Source organism: Tachyglossus aculeatus, chromosome 12 (assembly GCF_015852505.1).
Source record: "Tachyglossus aculeatus isolate mTacAcu1 chromosome 12, mTacAcu1.pri, whole genome shotgun sequence".
NCBI classification, from domain to species: domain Eukaryota; kingdom Metazoa; phylum Chordata; class Mammalia; order Monotremata; family Tachyglossidae; genus Tachyglossus; species Tachyglossus aculeatus.
This window is the reverse complement of record NC_052077.1, coordinates 6,636,130-6,650,390: the sequence shown is the minus strand read 5'-3', so window position 1 is coordinate 6,650,390 and position 14,261 is coordinate 6,636,130. Positions and strand designations below refer to the sequence as shown.

General features: G+C 42.1%; 1 protein-coding gene across 1 annotated transcript in view; it reads right to left on the bottom strand.

Moving 5' to 3' along the window:
* The window catches only part of LOC119935750 (glutamyl aminopeptidase), an 84,885-nt gene extending 82,248 nt beyond the window's left edge, over positions 1-2,637 (bottom strand). The window contains exon 1 of the mRNA XM_038755228.1: positions 1,808-2,637. Coding sequence (XP_038611156.1) covers positions 1,808-2,412 — 605 coding nt within the window. The 5' untranslated portion in view covers positions 2,413-2,637. The remainder of the gene's footprint in view (positions 1-1,807) is intronic.
* Between the last annotated feature and the right edge of the window lie 11,624 nt (positions 2,638-14,261).

Genomic DNA, 14,261 nt, shown 5'->3' with positions numbered 1-14,261 from the left:
CTGATTGTGACATTGTTCCACATTTGTCTTCTAGCTCTTCCCTATGGTCAATGAGGAATTACATCTTTGAGCACTAACAGAAGCTTCCCTGTTTCTTCTTGTCTCCTCTCCATTCCTTCATTTCTTTCTATTGCTCTTTTTTCCCCCCTTGCCTGCCTTGTAATTTGGGAGATGGATACTGAATATTATTTATATAAATATATTCCCCATTGAGAGCCTGGCTAGTTTCAACCATAGGTTGGTATTTGAGGGAAACCGGGGAATAGAAAATGACCAGAGAACCAAGCCAGTCAGTTTTCAGTATCTTCCTTTTGCTTCCTTTCCTTAAAAATAGGCTCAACCCGGAGAAAGGGATCTTTCTGCTAAGGCCGCATTTTGCATTTGTCAGTCAGGACAAAGCAAGGCATTTCCAACGAGACTCCTCGTCCTGGTGTGGATGAGGGGAACACATGGGTCCCTGTCAGTCAATCGTATTTATTGAGCGCTTACCGTGTGCAGAGCACTGCACTAAGAACTTGGGAGAGTATGATACAACAATAAAGAGACACATTCCCTGCCCACAACAAACTGACAATCTAGAGGATGGAGACTGCTCTAATGGCTAAAGGTGTGAGAGCACCAGGGCTACAGGCTGGCATTCCCCATCCCAGCCCTGAGGCCTCTGTAGTGCCCAGAGCCAGGCCCACTCTCCGCTGATGGTGGCCAACTGGCAACCGGGAGTACTGCAGCTTGAGTTCCCTGTGCACCAGACTTGGGCAAGAGCTGGGCCCACACTGAAGCCAAGTCCACTCCTTGAACAATGCTCCAGGCCAGTAGCCCCCATTCCACCAGATCCCTAAGAAAATAGCAAAGAGTCTCCATTTGGAAATGATTCAAACCAGATTGGGAACACCAGAACTCACTCTATCCCCAGTGGCCCATTCTGGACCACTCTTCCTTCCTTCCTTCCTCCTCTGCTTCCTTCTTAACCTTCACAGCAGCAATTTTCCCAGCAAAGCCACTGTGTCCAAATTAGGAAGAAGGTGGCACCAACCTGCCATCTTTGGAATGGGATTTAACAAAGTGGCAGGAATGACCAACTAGCTGAGGATTCACTGAGCCTGGGGGCATCAGATGATGTTTCTTTTGCCTGCTTTTACCCTTTGAGAGATTTGATATTGAGTCATTCTACTTCCCCCACCTCCACATGCACACACACACATAAACACACTCCAGGTCTCAGTTTCTCTCATTGTAAAATGATAATATTATCATACACAATATGATATTGTGATCAAATGATAAGATAATATGATATGAAATGATATATATTAAAGTGGCAGTATTATCTGTGACGGACCCCTCCTAGACACTTGGGGAGAGTCAAGATCAATGCAATAAAGCTCAATGAAGAGATAAAAGGCATGTTATTATTCTAAATATCAATTAACATCTCTGATATCACACACTTGAGAAGGGGATTTCCAAATTCCAAATTCAATGACTTTCCCCAGCAGCTTAGCTAACTTTGGAAATGAGTGACATTTCTGACAAACATCGAAGGGAGGAGAAACTCCCTTATGTTTTTCTAAATTAAAGGCTCTTACTCACTTTTCCTTCTTAAACTGCCCAGACTGTCCTTTTAAATTTTATGTTCTGTGCCGGAAGTACAGATGGTGCCAGACTGTGTCTCCCTGAAGCAGACAGAACTCAAACCAAGTCGGAAAATGATGACAGATGAAATCACTGGAAAAATGAAAGTGAGGGAGGAATAAAGAGATAGAAAATAGGGGGAAAAATGTAAAAACAAGTTAAAATGGAAGTTTACTTGATGGTATTATCCTCGACGTAGGTAGTCCTATAGAAGCCCACGAGGGAGCCGTTCAGCCAGCCCACAAACTTCAGCGTGAGGAGGTAGGAACTGGGATCTAGAGTGTTTCTGGCCTCGATCACCACGTACTCCTGCTTTTTGTATTCGAAGCACTTCTCCAGAGCCACAAGCTGCCCGGAAGAGGACCGCAGGGTTGGTAGCTCGCTGACCCTGGTCTCTCGGATGTGAAGCCACAGATGCTTGGTAGCTTGGGAAACACTGATGGAGATAGTGACCGACCCTGTGTAAGTATCCTTTTCCATGTCCGTCTGGATCTCCAGATCGTAGTGCACGGGGGTGATGTAAGTGGGCAGTCTGAAATCACTCCATTGTCCATTCTCATCAGTACTAGCCGGACAGGGTCCATTCTCCGGGGGAGGAATCATGGTAGGTGGTGGTGGAGTCTGCCTTGAATCCTCCTTTGGTTTGCAAGATCTGGTCAGTCCCACTGAGAGTCCTACTATCAATCCCACGGCAACTACCGCAGCACAGATGATCGCCACGTGCTTGGCCTTTATGCAGTACCTTCCCGAATCTTTTTCCTCGAAATCCATATCTCTCATTCTCGCCCCCGAAGCCAACTTCGAACCATTCAAAAAAGAACAGCTCTGGTTTCACTTAACGCGGACAAACTTCTCCGGACTGACGGTCTGGATCTCGCTTGTCCCTGCTTCCTCACCTCTCTCTCTCTCTACCGCTTCCTTTCTCCTCACATTCCTAACAGGCACTCATTAATGAATGCTCAGTTAGCCCGGAGGGAAAATGTGGCCAAACGAGAGGAGTGGAGCTGTAGGGGAGGACGGTGGAGTCTGACAAAGAGGAACATTGTTGTGACTCTCCTTATAAGCAATATATCCCCCTACCCCTCCTGCTCTGGGCTGAGTTAAATATAAAACAGCGCTATGTTTATCAGCAATTGGGAGATGACCATATGCCAAAGTACTGTCAGCAGCTTTCAGAGAGAGAGAGAGAGAGAGGGAGAGTGAATGTGAGTTCACGGAGAGAGGTGTAATTGACCTTTGTCTCCATCTCAAACCCTTTGTCCCATTGTGCTTTTTGAGCAGGAACGATGCCTGTAAAGTTTACACTTCAGACCTTGAACCAAAATGTCTTTAGAGAACCTGAACGTATAGTCTTCAGCTTTTGAATCTGACTCTCTCCAGAGGCTGAATCCCTCCCTTTTTCTCAGTAAGTTTTGGAAATGCATGATCTGGGATCTTGAGGGGTAAGGGAGTCCTGTCCCCCACCTCCCCCCAGCCCAAATAACTCAGGGATGGGGGGCGGTCGGGTGGTTAGGGAATGGAATTAGGCAGAGCACATTGTGAGCGTGGGGAGCGAGAGGCAGGGAGATGGTGGGGGGAAAAATAAATAACAGCAGGGTTAATTTTCTTTTCGTTTTTGGAAAATAGGAAACATTTCTGTTATTTTCATTCAAACATACTTCTGGGGAAAAAATAATAACTGTAGAAGAAGGGGGATGTTTTTCTCAAGGGAAAAACCCTCTTGCTTTTTATAGTTTCCAAATTTCAAAGCTCCTCAACCATGCTGAGGTTTGAGTTAGTTTACGTTTGGCAAAATGCAGCTTCCTGATCTTTAGCAAAAACATGCTTGTGAAAAAGACATCCTGAGGCAAGCCTGGATATTTAGTAGCTCATAAAAATAAGGAACAATTTGAAGAGCCACTTAAATTTACTTTAAAGTGCCCGATGAGTAAAGAACAAAAAAGGAACTTGGAAACAACCTACCGGAGAAATCTCCAACCCCAAAGCATTTGAAGAATAGTTCAGAATAAGCGGGGCTCGCACACTCAAAACACATGAAACAACTTTTTCAGTTTCAGCCATTTCTGCTGTAAAATATCACATGTTTTACTGGACAAATACCACATTTTTACACCACTGGGGAAAGACTAGAAATACAAACCTGTGCTGCTGAGGCCAGCTTCATTGATGGTTCTGATCTGGGTCTAGTAATAATAATAATAACAACCACAATAATGAAAAAGTAGCAGAGTGACCTAGTGGATAGTACACTGGTCTTGGAGTCAGAAGGACCTGGGCTCTAATCCCGAATCCACTACATGTCAGCTGTGTGACCTTGGACAAATCACTTAACTTCTCTGGGCCTCAGTTACCTCATCTGTGAAATGGGGATTAATACTGTGAGCCTCATGTGGGACATGGACTATGTCTAATCTGATTACTTGGTACCTGCTCCAGAGTCTAGTACAGTGTCTGGCACCTAGTAAGTATTTAACAAGTTTCATAAGGAAGTAATAATAACTATGGTATGTATTAAGAGTTTACTATGTCTCAAAAACTGCTCTAAAATAATCAGATTGGACATACACCTAGTCCCACATGGAGCTCCCCGACTAAGTGGAAGGGGGTAGGATATAATCCCCATTTTATAGATGAGGAAACTGAGGCATAGAGAAGTTAAACAACGTGGCCATAATGATGGTGGGGATTATACCCTTAAAAAAATAAGTCTTCTAGAATGATTTCAAAGGGGATTGTTGAACTCCAGAGCTGGGCTGGATTCCATGGGTACACTGTGAGAAGGCTGTGGCAAATAAAACATAAACCACTGCAGAAAAAAAGAGAAATGCCTGAGCCAAGGTGAAACGGCTCTTCTATAAATGGTGCAATCGTGGCTACAGTTAAGTCAACTGAACTAAGAATCTCAAGGACGGAGAAATTCAACAGGAGAAGGAGAAACATTCTTCAAGATAACATAGATAGACTCTCTATCCCATTCAGGTCTTAGAATTTTGAAAACCTTCGTGGGAAGGACAGAAGCTGCAGTCAACAGACTCAGTCTTTTACCAGCCTGGATGCCTCCCCTCCTTCTCCTCCTGCCAGCTCTGGAGAAAACACCCTTTCTCACCTGAAGCTCCCTTGCAACATTCAGAATGTTGGGAAGACAGAGAAGCAGCGTGGCTTAGTGGCTAGACCACAAGCCTGGGAGTCAGAAATCGTGTGTTCGAATCCCAACTCCACCACACGTTTGCTGTGTGACCTTGGGTGAAGTTACTTCACTTCTCTGTGAATCAGTTACCTCATCTGTAAAATGGGGATTGAGACTGAGACCCCATGCGGGACAGGGACTGTGTTCAACCCAGTTTGCTTGTACCCACTGCAGTGCTTAGTACAATGCCTGGCACACAGTAAGCAATTAGCAAATAATAATAATAATAATAATGGCATTTATTACATGCTTACTATTTGCAAAACACTGTTCTAAGCACTGAATACCATAATTATTGTTATTATTATTATTAGTGTCTGCCTCCCCCACCTCTAGACTGTAAGCTCATTGTGGGCAGGGAATTTTGTCTGTTTATTGTTCTATTATACTCTCCCAAGTGCTTAGTACGGTGCTCTGCACACAATAAATGCTCAATAAATATGATTGACTGACTCAATCCTCCCAATGATGTTCCCATCACTGAAGACAGCGCCACCATCCTCCCTATCTCACGAGCCTATAACTTTGGCATTATCCTCAACGCATCTCTTTCATTCAACTCATATATTCAACCTGTCACCGAATCCCACTGGTTCAACCTTCATAATATTGCTGAAATCCACCTTTTCCTCTCCAAACTGCTACCATGTTAATCCAAGCACTTATCTACCCCACTTTAATTACTGTAATGGCCTTCTTGCTGATCTCCCTGCCTCCTTCCTATCTTTCCCCACTCTAGGCCATACTTCTCTCTGCTGCCCAGATCATGTTCCTACAGAAGACATTCAGTCCATGTTTCCTGACTCCTTAAGAACCTCCAGTGGTTGCCCATCCACCTCTACATCGAACAGAAATTTCTTACCATTGACTTTAAATCACTCAATTATCTTGTCCCCTCCTACCTCACCTTGCTGATTTTCTACTACAACCCAGCCAACACACATTGCTCCTTTAATGCCAACCAACTCACTATACCTCGATCTCACCTATTTAACCTCCGACCTCTCACCCATGTCCTGCATCCCAGACTGAGCCCCCTTTTTCCTCTCCCCCTCCCCATCCCCCCCGCCCTACCTCCTTCCCCTCCCTACGGCACCTGTATATATGTTTGTACAGATTTATTACTCTATTTTACTTGTACATATTTACTATTCTATTTATTTTGTCAATGATGTGCATCTAGCTTTACTTCTTCTTATTCTGATGACTTGACACCTGACCACATGCTTTGTTTTGTTGTCTGTCTCCCCCTTCTAGACTGTAAGCCCATAGTTGGGTAGGGACCGTCTTTATATGTTGCCAAATTGTACTTCCCAAATGCTTAGTACAGTGCTCTGCACACAGTAAGCGCTCAATAAGTATGATTGAATGAATGAATGAAATCTGGCCTGGAACACCTTCACATCTTCATATCCTCACCTCAATAATAATAATGGCATTTATTAAGCGCTTACTATGTGCAAAGCACTGTTCTAAGTGCTGGGGAGGTTACAAGGTGATCAGGTTGTCCCACAAGGGGCTCACAGTCTTAATCCCCATTTTACAGATGAGGTAACTGAGGCACAGAGAATTTAAGTGACTTGCCCAAAGTCACACAGCTGACAAGAGGTGGAGCCGGGATTTGAACCGACTACCTCTGACTCCAAAGCCCGTGCTCTTTCCACTGAGCCATGCTACTTCCCTCTAAACTTCTAACTCTAAACTCTAACCTTCTAAACCTTATTAAAAGCACATCCCCTCGAAGAGGCCTTCCCTGCCTGAGCCCTCATCTCCTTTTCACCCACTCCCTTCTGTGTCACTTCTTGCACTTGGATTCACACTCTGTGTTCACCCCTCCCTTAGCCTCACAGCATTTATGTACAGAACTCTAATGCATTTATTTATACTAATGTCTGTCTCCCCCACTACCCCAGATTACATGGCAGCCCTAAAAGGTAGAGTGAGCAAGGAGATCTTACCACCCCTATCTCATCAGGGATGAATCAGGAAGTGAGATTTTGCCTCTACTTACCCCTTAGTAGTAGTGCAAGCCCTCACACTTAAATAGGTTTGAACAGCCTATGCTACAGTGAAACATCACCCAAGCACTGTAATTGTAATCCTTGGAAAATGATGACATTTATGACCTTACTTCTTCTACTCTCCCAAGCACTTAGTATAATGCTCTGCACATAGTAAATGCTCAGTAATATGATTGATTGAACTACTGAGTCAATGGGGAATAGATTGGGTTCTTGAGCTCTCATTTTTTCCATACATCTATAAAAATAACATTTTGACAAGTATTAAGATGCTTAAACTGCAGGTTGAGAAACATCCTAGTAAATTATCTCTCTCCTCACCATTTGCTTCAAAGCTCTGCATCACCTCATCTCCTCCTACCTCACCTCCCTTCTCTCCTACAGCCCAGCCGGCACCCTCCGCTCCTCTGCTGCTAACCTCCACACTGTGCCTCGTTCTCGCCTGTCCCACCATCAACCACTGGCCCACATCTTATCTCTGGCCTGGAACTCCCTCCCTCCTCACATCCACCAAACTAGCACACTTCCACCCTTCAAAGCCCTACTGAAAGCTCACCTCCTCCAGGAGGCCTTCCCAGACTGAGCCCCCCTTTTCCTCTGCTCCTCCTTCCCTCCCCATTGCCCCACTCCCTCCCTCTGCTCTACCCTCCTCCCCACCCCACAGCACTTGTGTACATATGTATATATTTACTATTCTATTTATTTTATTAACGATGTGTATGTATCTATAATTCTATTTATTTATATTGATGCTATTGATTCCTGTCCACTTGCTTTGTTTTGTTTTGTTGTCTGTCTTCCCCCTTCTAGACTGTGAGCCTGTTGGGTAGGGATTGTCTCTGTTGCCAAATTGTACTTTCCAAGTGCTTAGTACAGTGCTCTGCACCCAGTAAGCACTCAATAAATATGACTGAATGAATGAATCGTGGCTCGGTGGAAAAAGCACGGGCTTTGGAGTCAGCGGTCATGGGTTCAAATCCTGACTCTGCCAATTGTCAGCTGTGTGACTTTGGGCTAGTCACTTAACTTCTCTGTGCCTCAGTTACCTCATCTGGAAAATGGGGATTAAGACTGTGAGCCCCCCCATGGGACAACCTGATCACCTTGTAACCTCCCCAGTGCTTAGAACAGGGCATTGCACATAGTAAGCGCTTAATACCATTATTATTATTATTATTATTATTATGAATGAATCTCCCAACTGCATCCTTTCATCCTGTTTCACTCACCACCCTCCCACCCCTTCAATTATTTTCCAGACTCCCAGGTATATCCTTTGTCTGAATCTCCTTAGGTGCTACTGCCAGTACACTCCGAATTCCAAAATTCTTACCAAATGTTCAGGCCCTATAATTATAATAAGAATAATTTTGGTATTTGTTAAGCATCTGTGTGACAGGCACTGTACTAAGCGCTCCGGTCCCTCGTGTAGGTAGAAGAGGGACCTACCTTCACTCCAAAGTTTTCTGGAGCGATAGGAATCAGACTGAAGAACAGGAATCTGCAGATAGGGGCCAGTACCTGGGCTTCCAACAGGCCAGTCCCAAGAGCCCACCTGAAAACTAGCATTCAGATTGGCCTTTAGGCTATCTTAAATGTAGGTATCTTTCTCCACCTTTTTGAACAGGTTTCATTGTTCTGTTATCAATGGATACATTAGTGCCAGAGTTAATTTACACTGTAATGAGAACTCTATTTCATTGGAGCTTTAAAAGCCCTGGCTGAAAAATTACCTGCGTTCTTTTCTTTTCTCTTCTTTTTTCTTTTCTTTTCTCTTCTTTTCTTTTTTCTTCCTTTCCTTTCCTTTTCTTATCTCTTCTCTGCTCTGCTCTTCTTTTTCTTTTCTTTTCTCTTCTTTCCTTCCCTCTTCTTTTTTCCTTTCCTTTCTTTTCCCTTTTCTCTTCTCATATTGTCTCGTCTTCTCTTCTCTCCTCTTTTCTTTTTCATTCATTCATTCATTCATACAATCAATCATATTCACTGAGGGCTTACTGTGTGCAGAGCACTGTACTAAGCACTTGGAAAGTACAATTGAGCAGTAAAGAGAGACAATCCCTGCCCACACCAGGCTCACAGTCTAGAAGGGGGAGATAGACATCAAAATAAGTAAAAAGGCAAGTAAACAGGTAAACAAGTAGACAGGCTTTTTCTAGGCTCTCTCCTCAATCCCTAGGAAGTTTATTTTAAACTGAACTTTTCAAACTGATTCTTAACAAGGTGAAACTCTGGGTCTTACAGGGTTGGGTAAGGGCATTTAAGCAGGCCTCAGGGAATTTATATTTTCTGAAGTGGTTCAGCATGAGGTTTTACTTATTTTTCTGCTGCCTCTTCCTTGAGCCAGATGCTTGAATTCTTTAAGCTACTCACTGGGGAATGGTCAGGTTCCTCATAAAGTTGTATATACTCTTTTGGGCCAATGAAAGTTTTAGTACTCAAGTAGAATTTGATTAAATGGAGTCCCAGGAGTTTAAAAGAGTTTATACAACTTCCCTTAATGCCCAGTTTACTTCTACAGACTGAAAATGTTGTTTCGGATACCTTCTTTTGGATTATCTGTGAGATGTTTTTCTAGTGGTTATTTCTCCCTGTCTTCGGAAATTTGTGTGTATAATTTTTGTAGGGAGAGAGCATAGGAAAACTTAATCTTTTCTGTTCTAGTCAGACCTTACATGTAATATACTAATGGTGATGATGATTAAGCGTCACATCTCCTCCAAGAGGCCTTCCCAGATTAAGCCCTCTTTTCCCTGGCTCCCTCTCCTTTCTACCATCTAGAAAGTTGTATCTGTGACTTTTGGGCACTTGATATTCACCCCACCCTCAACCCCACAGCACTTGTGTACGTATCTTTAAGTTATATACTGTAAATTACTTATTTACATTAATATCTATCTCCCACCCCCTAGACTTTTAAACTCTTTGTGGGCAGGGTGTCTGCCAACTCTGTTGTAGTATACTCTCCCAAGTGCTGACTACAATGCTCTGCACATAGTAAGTGTTCAGTAAATACCACTGATTGATTAATGATGATAATGGTAATTGTTAAGTACTTATTATGTGCCAAGCAAAGTTCTAAATACTAGGGTAGGTACAAGTTAATCAGGCTGGAAACAGTCCCTGTCTCACATGGGGCTTGCAATTTAAGGAGGAGGGAGGACCAGTTATTGAATTCCCATTTTACAGATGAGGAAACAGAGGCACAGAGAGGTTAAATGATTTGCCCAAGGTCACACAGCAGACAATAATGATATTTAAATACTATTCCTCTTAAAATTAAAGATTGACCTTGTCTTCGCCTCAAGCAATTCACATTCTGAGTTGTCCATTTCTGCCAAAGAAACATATTGGGCCTCCCTAATTATTATTTAAGACTCAGAACTGGTTGGTTAAAAAAATGTATGTTATGCTCTTTCACTAGCTAAAATGAATCAAGTTGTGTGTGTCTCTTGGAAGTGTAAAGACAACTGTACTTCTTTAACTATGCAATCAAGGCCATTTATGATTCTCTCTATTGTTTCTTTGGTTTGTGGTCTTTGAGACTTGGCAACTTTGCCTGGAGTGTTCTATAGTGAGTTCTCTAAGGAGCTGTCTTTTTCAATAAGGTTGACAGGTTTGGAGAGAATGCACAAAGCAAGGGAAAATGTAATTTTTGCCATGTATAATAATAACACCCCCTTTTTAGCCTTTCAATCATGTTTCTCTGAAAAATGCAAGTCTGAATTTTGTTTTTCTTCTTCACAGCAGATAATTCAGAGCAGGTTGAAAGATTCAGAGATTTGTATGCATTTGCTTCCCTATCTCCTTCTCCAGAAAATAAATGGCATCCCCCATCCCAAACCCTAGCTACATAGCTTCTGTACTGAAGTGAATAGATGAGATATTGCTTTACTTGTAAAAATATGTGGCTCCTGTTGCCTTTATTAGCAACATTTCATACACTTTATGTCCTCTCCAGATTTGTGTCCATTTTTCATTCAACGGCTAACATTAATTGTTTTATAGTTAATGAGAAATATAAATCCAAAGCCCCACAACTCTGCTTCTTGTAGATAGTCATTTCTTTTAAACTCCCAGAGATTAGTTTATAGCTTTACTTTTCAGCAGTGGCTCTTCCAGTGAATTAACTTTGGCACTGTTCATTTTGGTATTTTAACATCCACCTTCGAGATGGACCTTTCTTTAGGTGCCTTTGTAAGGATCAGGTCCCAGGTTCTTTGGAACATTAGATAATATACCAAACCACTTTTCATACTTCCATAATTATTGTGGTGTCATCTTTAAATATGAAGGTCAGAATTCTAAGTTAGATGCTCTAACAGCACTTAGAACAGTACTTTGCACATAGTAAGTGCTTAACAAACGCCATTATTATTATTATTACTATTATTATTATCCAACTTCATCCTCGGAAAATTTCCTGTTAACTCTTGCATCCGCAACTCATTCATGCCATGAGAATTTCATCATCTGAGCTTAAACATCTTTCAAAAAAAATCCTGCAGTAAGTTCTAGGTGTAACCGGTAAACTCTTCTGGAGGTTTTTGTTCTCTAGGTGGTCTTCTACTTAGAGTCTCCACAGCACTATCTTGATTTTTCTTCCTCTACTTAATATTGTGACACAGTTTACTCACATACATATTACATTGACTTCTACAGAAATCTCCACAGCACTGTCTTGATTTTTCTTCCTCTACTTTATATTGTGACACAGTTTACTCACATACATATTACATTGACTTCTAAAGAAATCTAGTTAAAGAGTTCAAGTACTTTATTGTTACTACCCTTTCAAAAATTTCAGACTCATTGTTTCACCATGCTACTTCCTCCTTCATCTGCTCCTTGTAAAACATCTTTGTAATATCTGCAACAGAATTTTATGTTGTTGCTAAATTCTTCTACCTAGGCAACACACTGCAGAGAAAAGAGGTAAAAATCAAAATCTAGAAGGCCAGTCCCCTCTCAGGGTTGCACATTGAAAGTTTCCAGTACTCTACCAGTCTCAACTACAGGAGGGAGAGTCAAGCAGGGGCCTATCCATTCCATTCCTAGCTTGGGCAGTGGCTAGCGAGTGGCAGGCAATCTGCTACATGTCAAAATTCACCCATGCTGGGCAGCAGCGGCATGGGAAAGAGTCAAAGGCGCAGACTCAAGTTTACTGCCTGGAACGAGACAATGGTAAACCTCTTCTGAATTTTTACCAAGAAAACTCTATGGATACACTACCAGAACCTTGGCAGATGGAGAGCGGGGTGTTCTGGGAGAGATGTGTCTGTAATGTCGCTATGGGTCGGAAAAGACTCAACGGCATAAGACAAGACAAGAAGGCTAATATGTAGTTTTGGAGATTGGCAGAGTGTGGTCCTAAGGAGAGCTTAAACTTCCAACCAAACTAAAGGCCTATAGGATTTGTAGGCAGCATTCAACCTTCTATTAAACTTTGAGATTTGAACAAAACACTTGAACTTACTGTACCTTGATCTCATCCATCTCACTACTGACCCATGGCCCACATCCTCCCCCTGACCTGAAACTACCTTCCCCTCCAAACAACAGATAACCACTCTCTCCAACCTTCAAACCCTTATTAAAATCACATCTTCACCAACAATTCTTCCCCGATTAAGCCATCTTTCCCCCTACTTCCTCTCCCTTCTGTCACCTTTGCCCTTGGCTCTGTGCCCTTTTATACATTTCACCCCACCCTCAGCCCCAAGCACTTTGTAGAACAGTGCCAGCATTTAGAACAGTGCTTTGCACATAGTAAGCGCTTAATAAATGCCATCATTATTGATATTATTATCTGTAATTTATTTATTTATTTTAATGCTATCTCCTGCTCTAGACTGTTATTGAGCTCTTCGTGGGCAGGGAATGTGTCTCCCAACTCTATTGTATTGTACTCTCCCAAGAGCTTAGTACAGTGCTCTGCCCACAGTAAGTGCTCAATAAATAACATTGATTGATTGATATCATCGGTGCTTATTGGTTCCTTCAATGACATATTTAGCTTGCTGTATTTAATATCAAATGGCTGCATAGGTTCACAAATAATCAGCACTGAAGCAAAAATCATTGCATCACTCTTTGCCCGGCAGAACACGTCAGGGCAATGGGAAGCAGAGTGGCCTAGTACATGATTCTGGAGTCAGATAATCTAAATTTTAATCCCACCTCCAACATTTGCCTGCTGTGTGACCTTGGGTAAGTCACTTAACTCCTCTTTGCCTCAGTTTCTTCATCTGTAAAATGAGAATTAAATACCTAGTCTACCTCCTTAAGACCGAGAGTCTCATGAGGGACAGGCACTGTATCTGACCTGGTTATCTTTCACCTACTCCAGTGCTTAGCACAATGTAAGCATTTTATTTATACCACAGTTATATTAGTACCAGATTTCACAGAAGTCCAGATCTGATAGGGGCCTATTATCTAAATAGCATTGAAATTATCTGAAAGCATGTATAGTAAAAGTAAACCAGACTCCAAATAATGTTGAAAGTGTATAATAAATCCCTACATAATTAAGTGCACTAGAATAAATTTTCCCATTATTGTCCATTACCATTTGTATAATTCTTCCCTGACTGCCAGAAGTATTTGCTGAGTGAAGGTAAAAATGGAATTCATCCTCCAAGATCTACAAAGGCATAATAATAATAATTGTAGTACTTGTTAAGAGCTTACTATATTCCAGGCACTGTACTAAGCACTGGGGTAGATACAAGGTAATTGGGTGGGACACAGTTCCTGTTCCACATGGGGCTCATAGTCTTAATCCCCATTTTATAGATGAGGAAATTGAGGCACAGAGAAGTTAAGTGAGACTTGCCCAGGTCACACAGCAGACAAGTGATGGAATGAGATTAGAACTCAGGTCCTTCTAATTCCCAGGCCTGTGCTTTTTCCACTAGGCCATGCTGCTTCTATAAATACATAAACAATGCATTTGTGTTTTTTCCTGAATACTTTCACATCAGGAAGCAATGGGTTACTATTAGTGCATTAAGTTGTGTTGTTGAAAACCAAAGTAAATGCTCTCTGATGGTAATTTGGTGATCTTCCTGAACTGACTTCCTCATTTTCCCTCCCAAATCCTCTTCTTTACCAAACTTTCCCAGGAAAATTGACACCACCATTCCCCTCATTGCTAAAGTCTACAAGCTTCACATTATTCTTGATATTTTCCTCTCTTTATTAAACCCTCAAATTTGGCCTGTTAGCAAAATTTGTCCATTTTTTCCCCACAATATTTCCAAAATTGTTCCCCCTCCAAAATTGCTCCCCATCCAAATACCACAATGGTCCTGATATTCTTCATATCTCTGCATGATTACTGGTCTCCCTTGTCTCCCACTGGTCTCCCTAACTCCAGACACTCCCATCTTCAGACCCAAACCTCACTCTGCTGCTCAGATTAT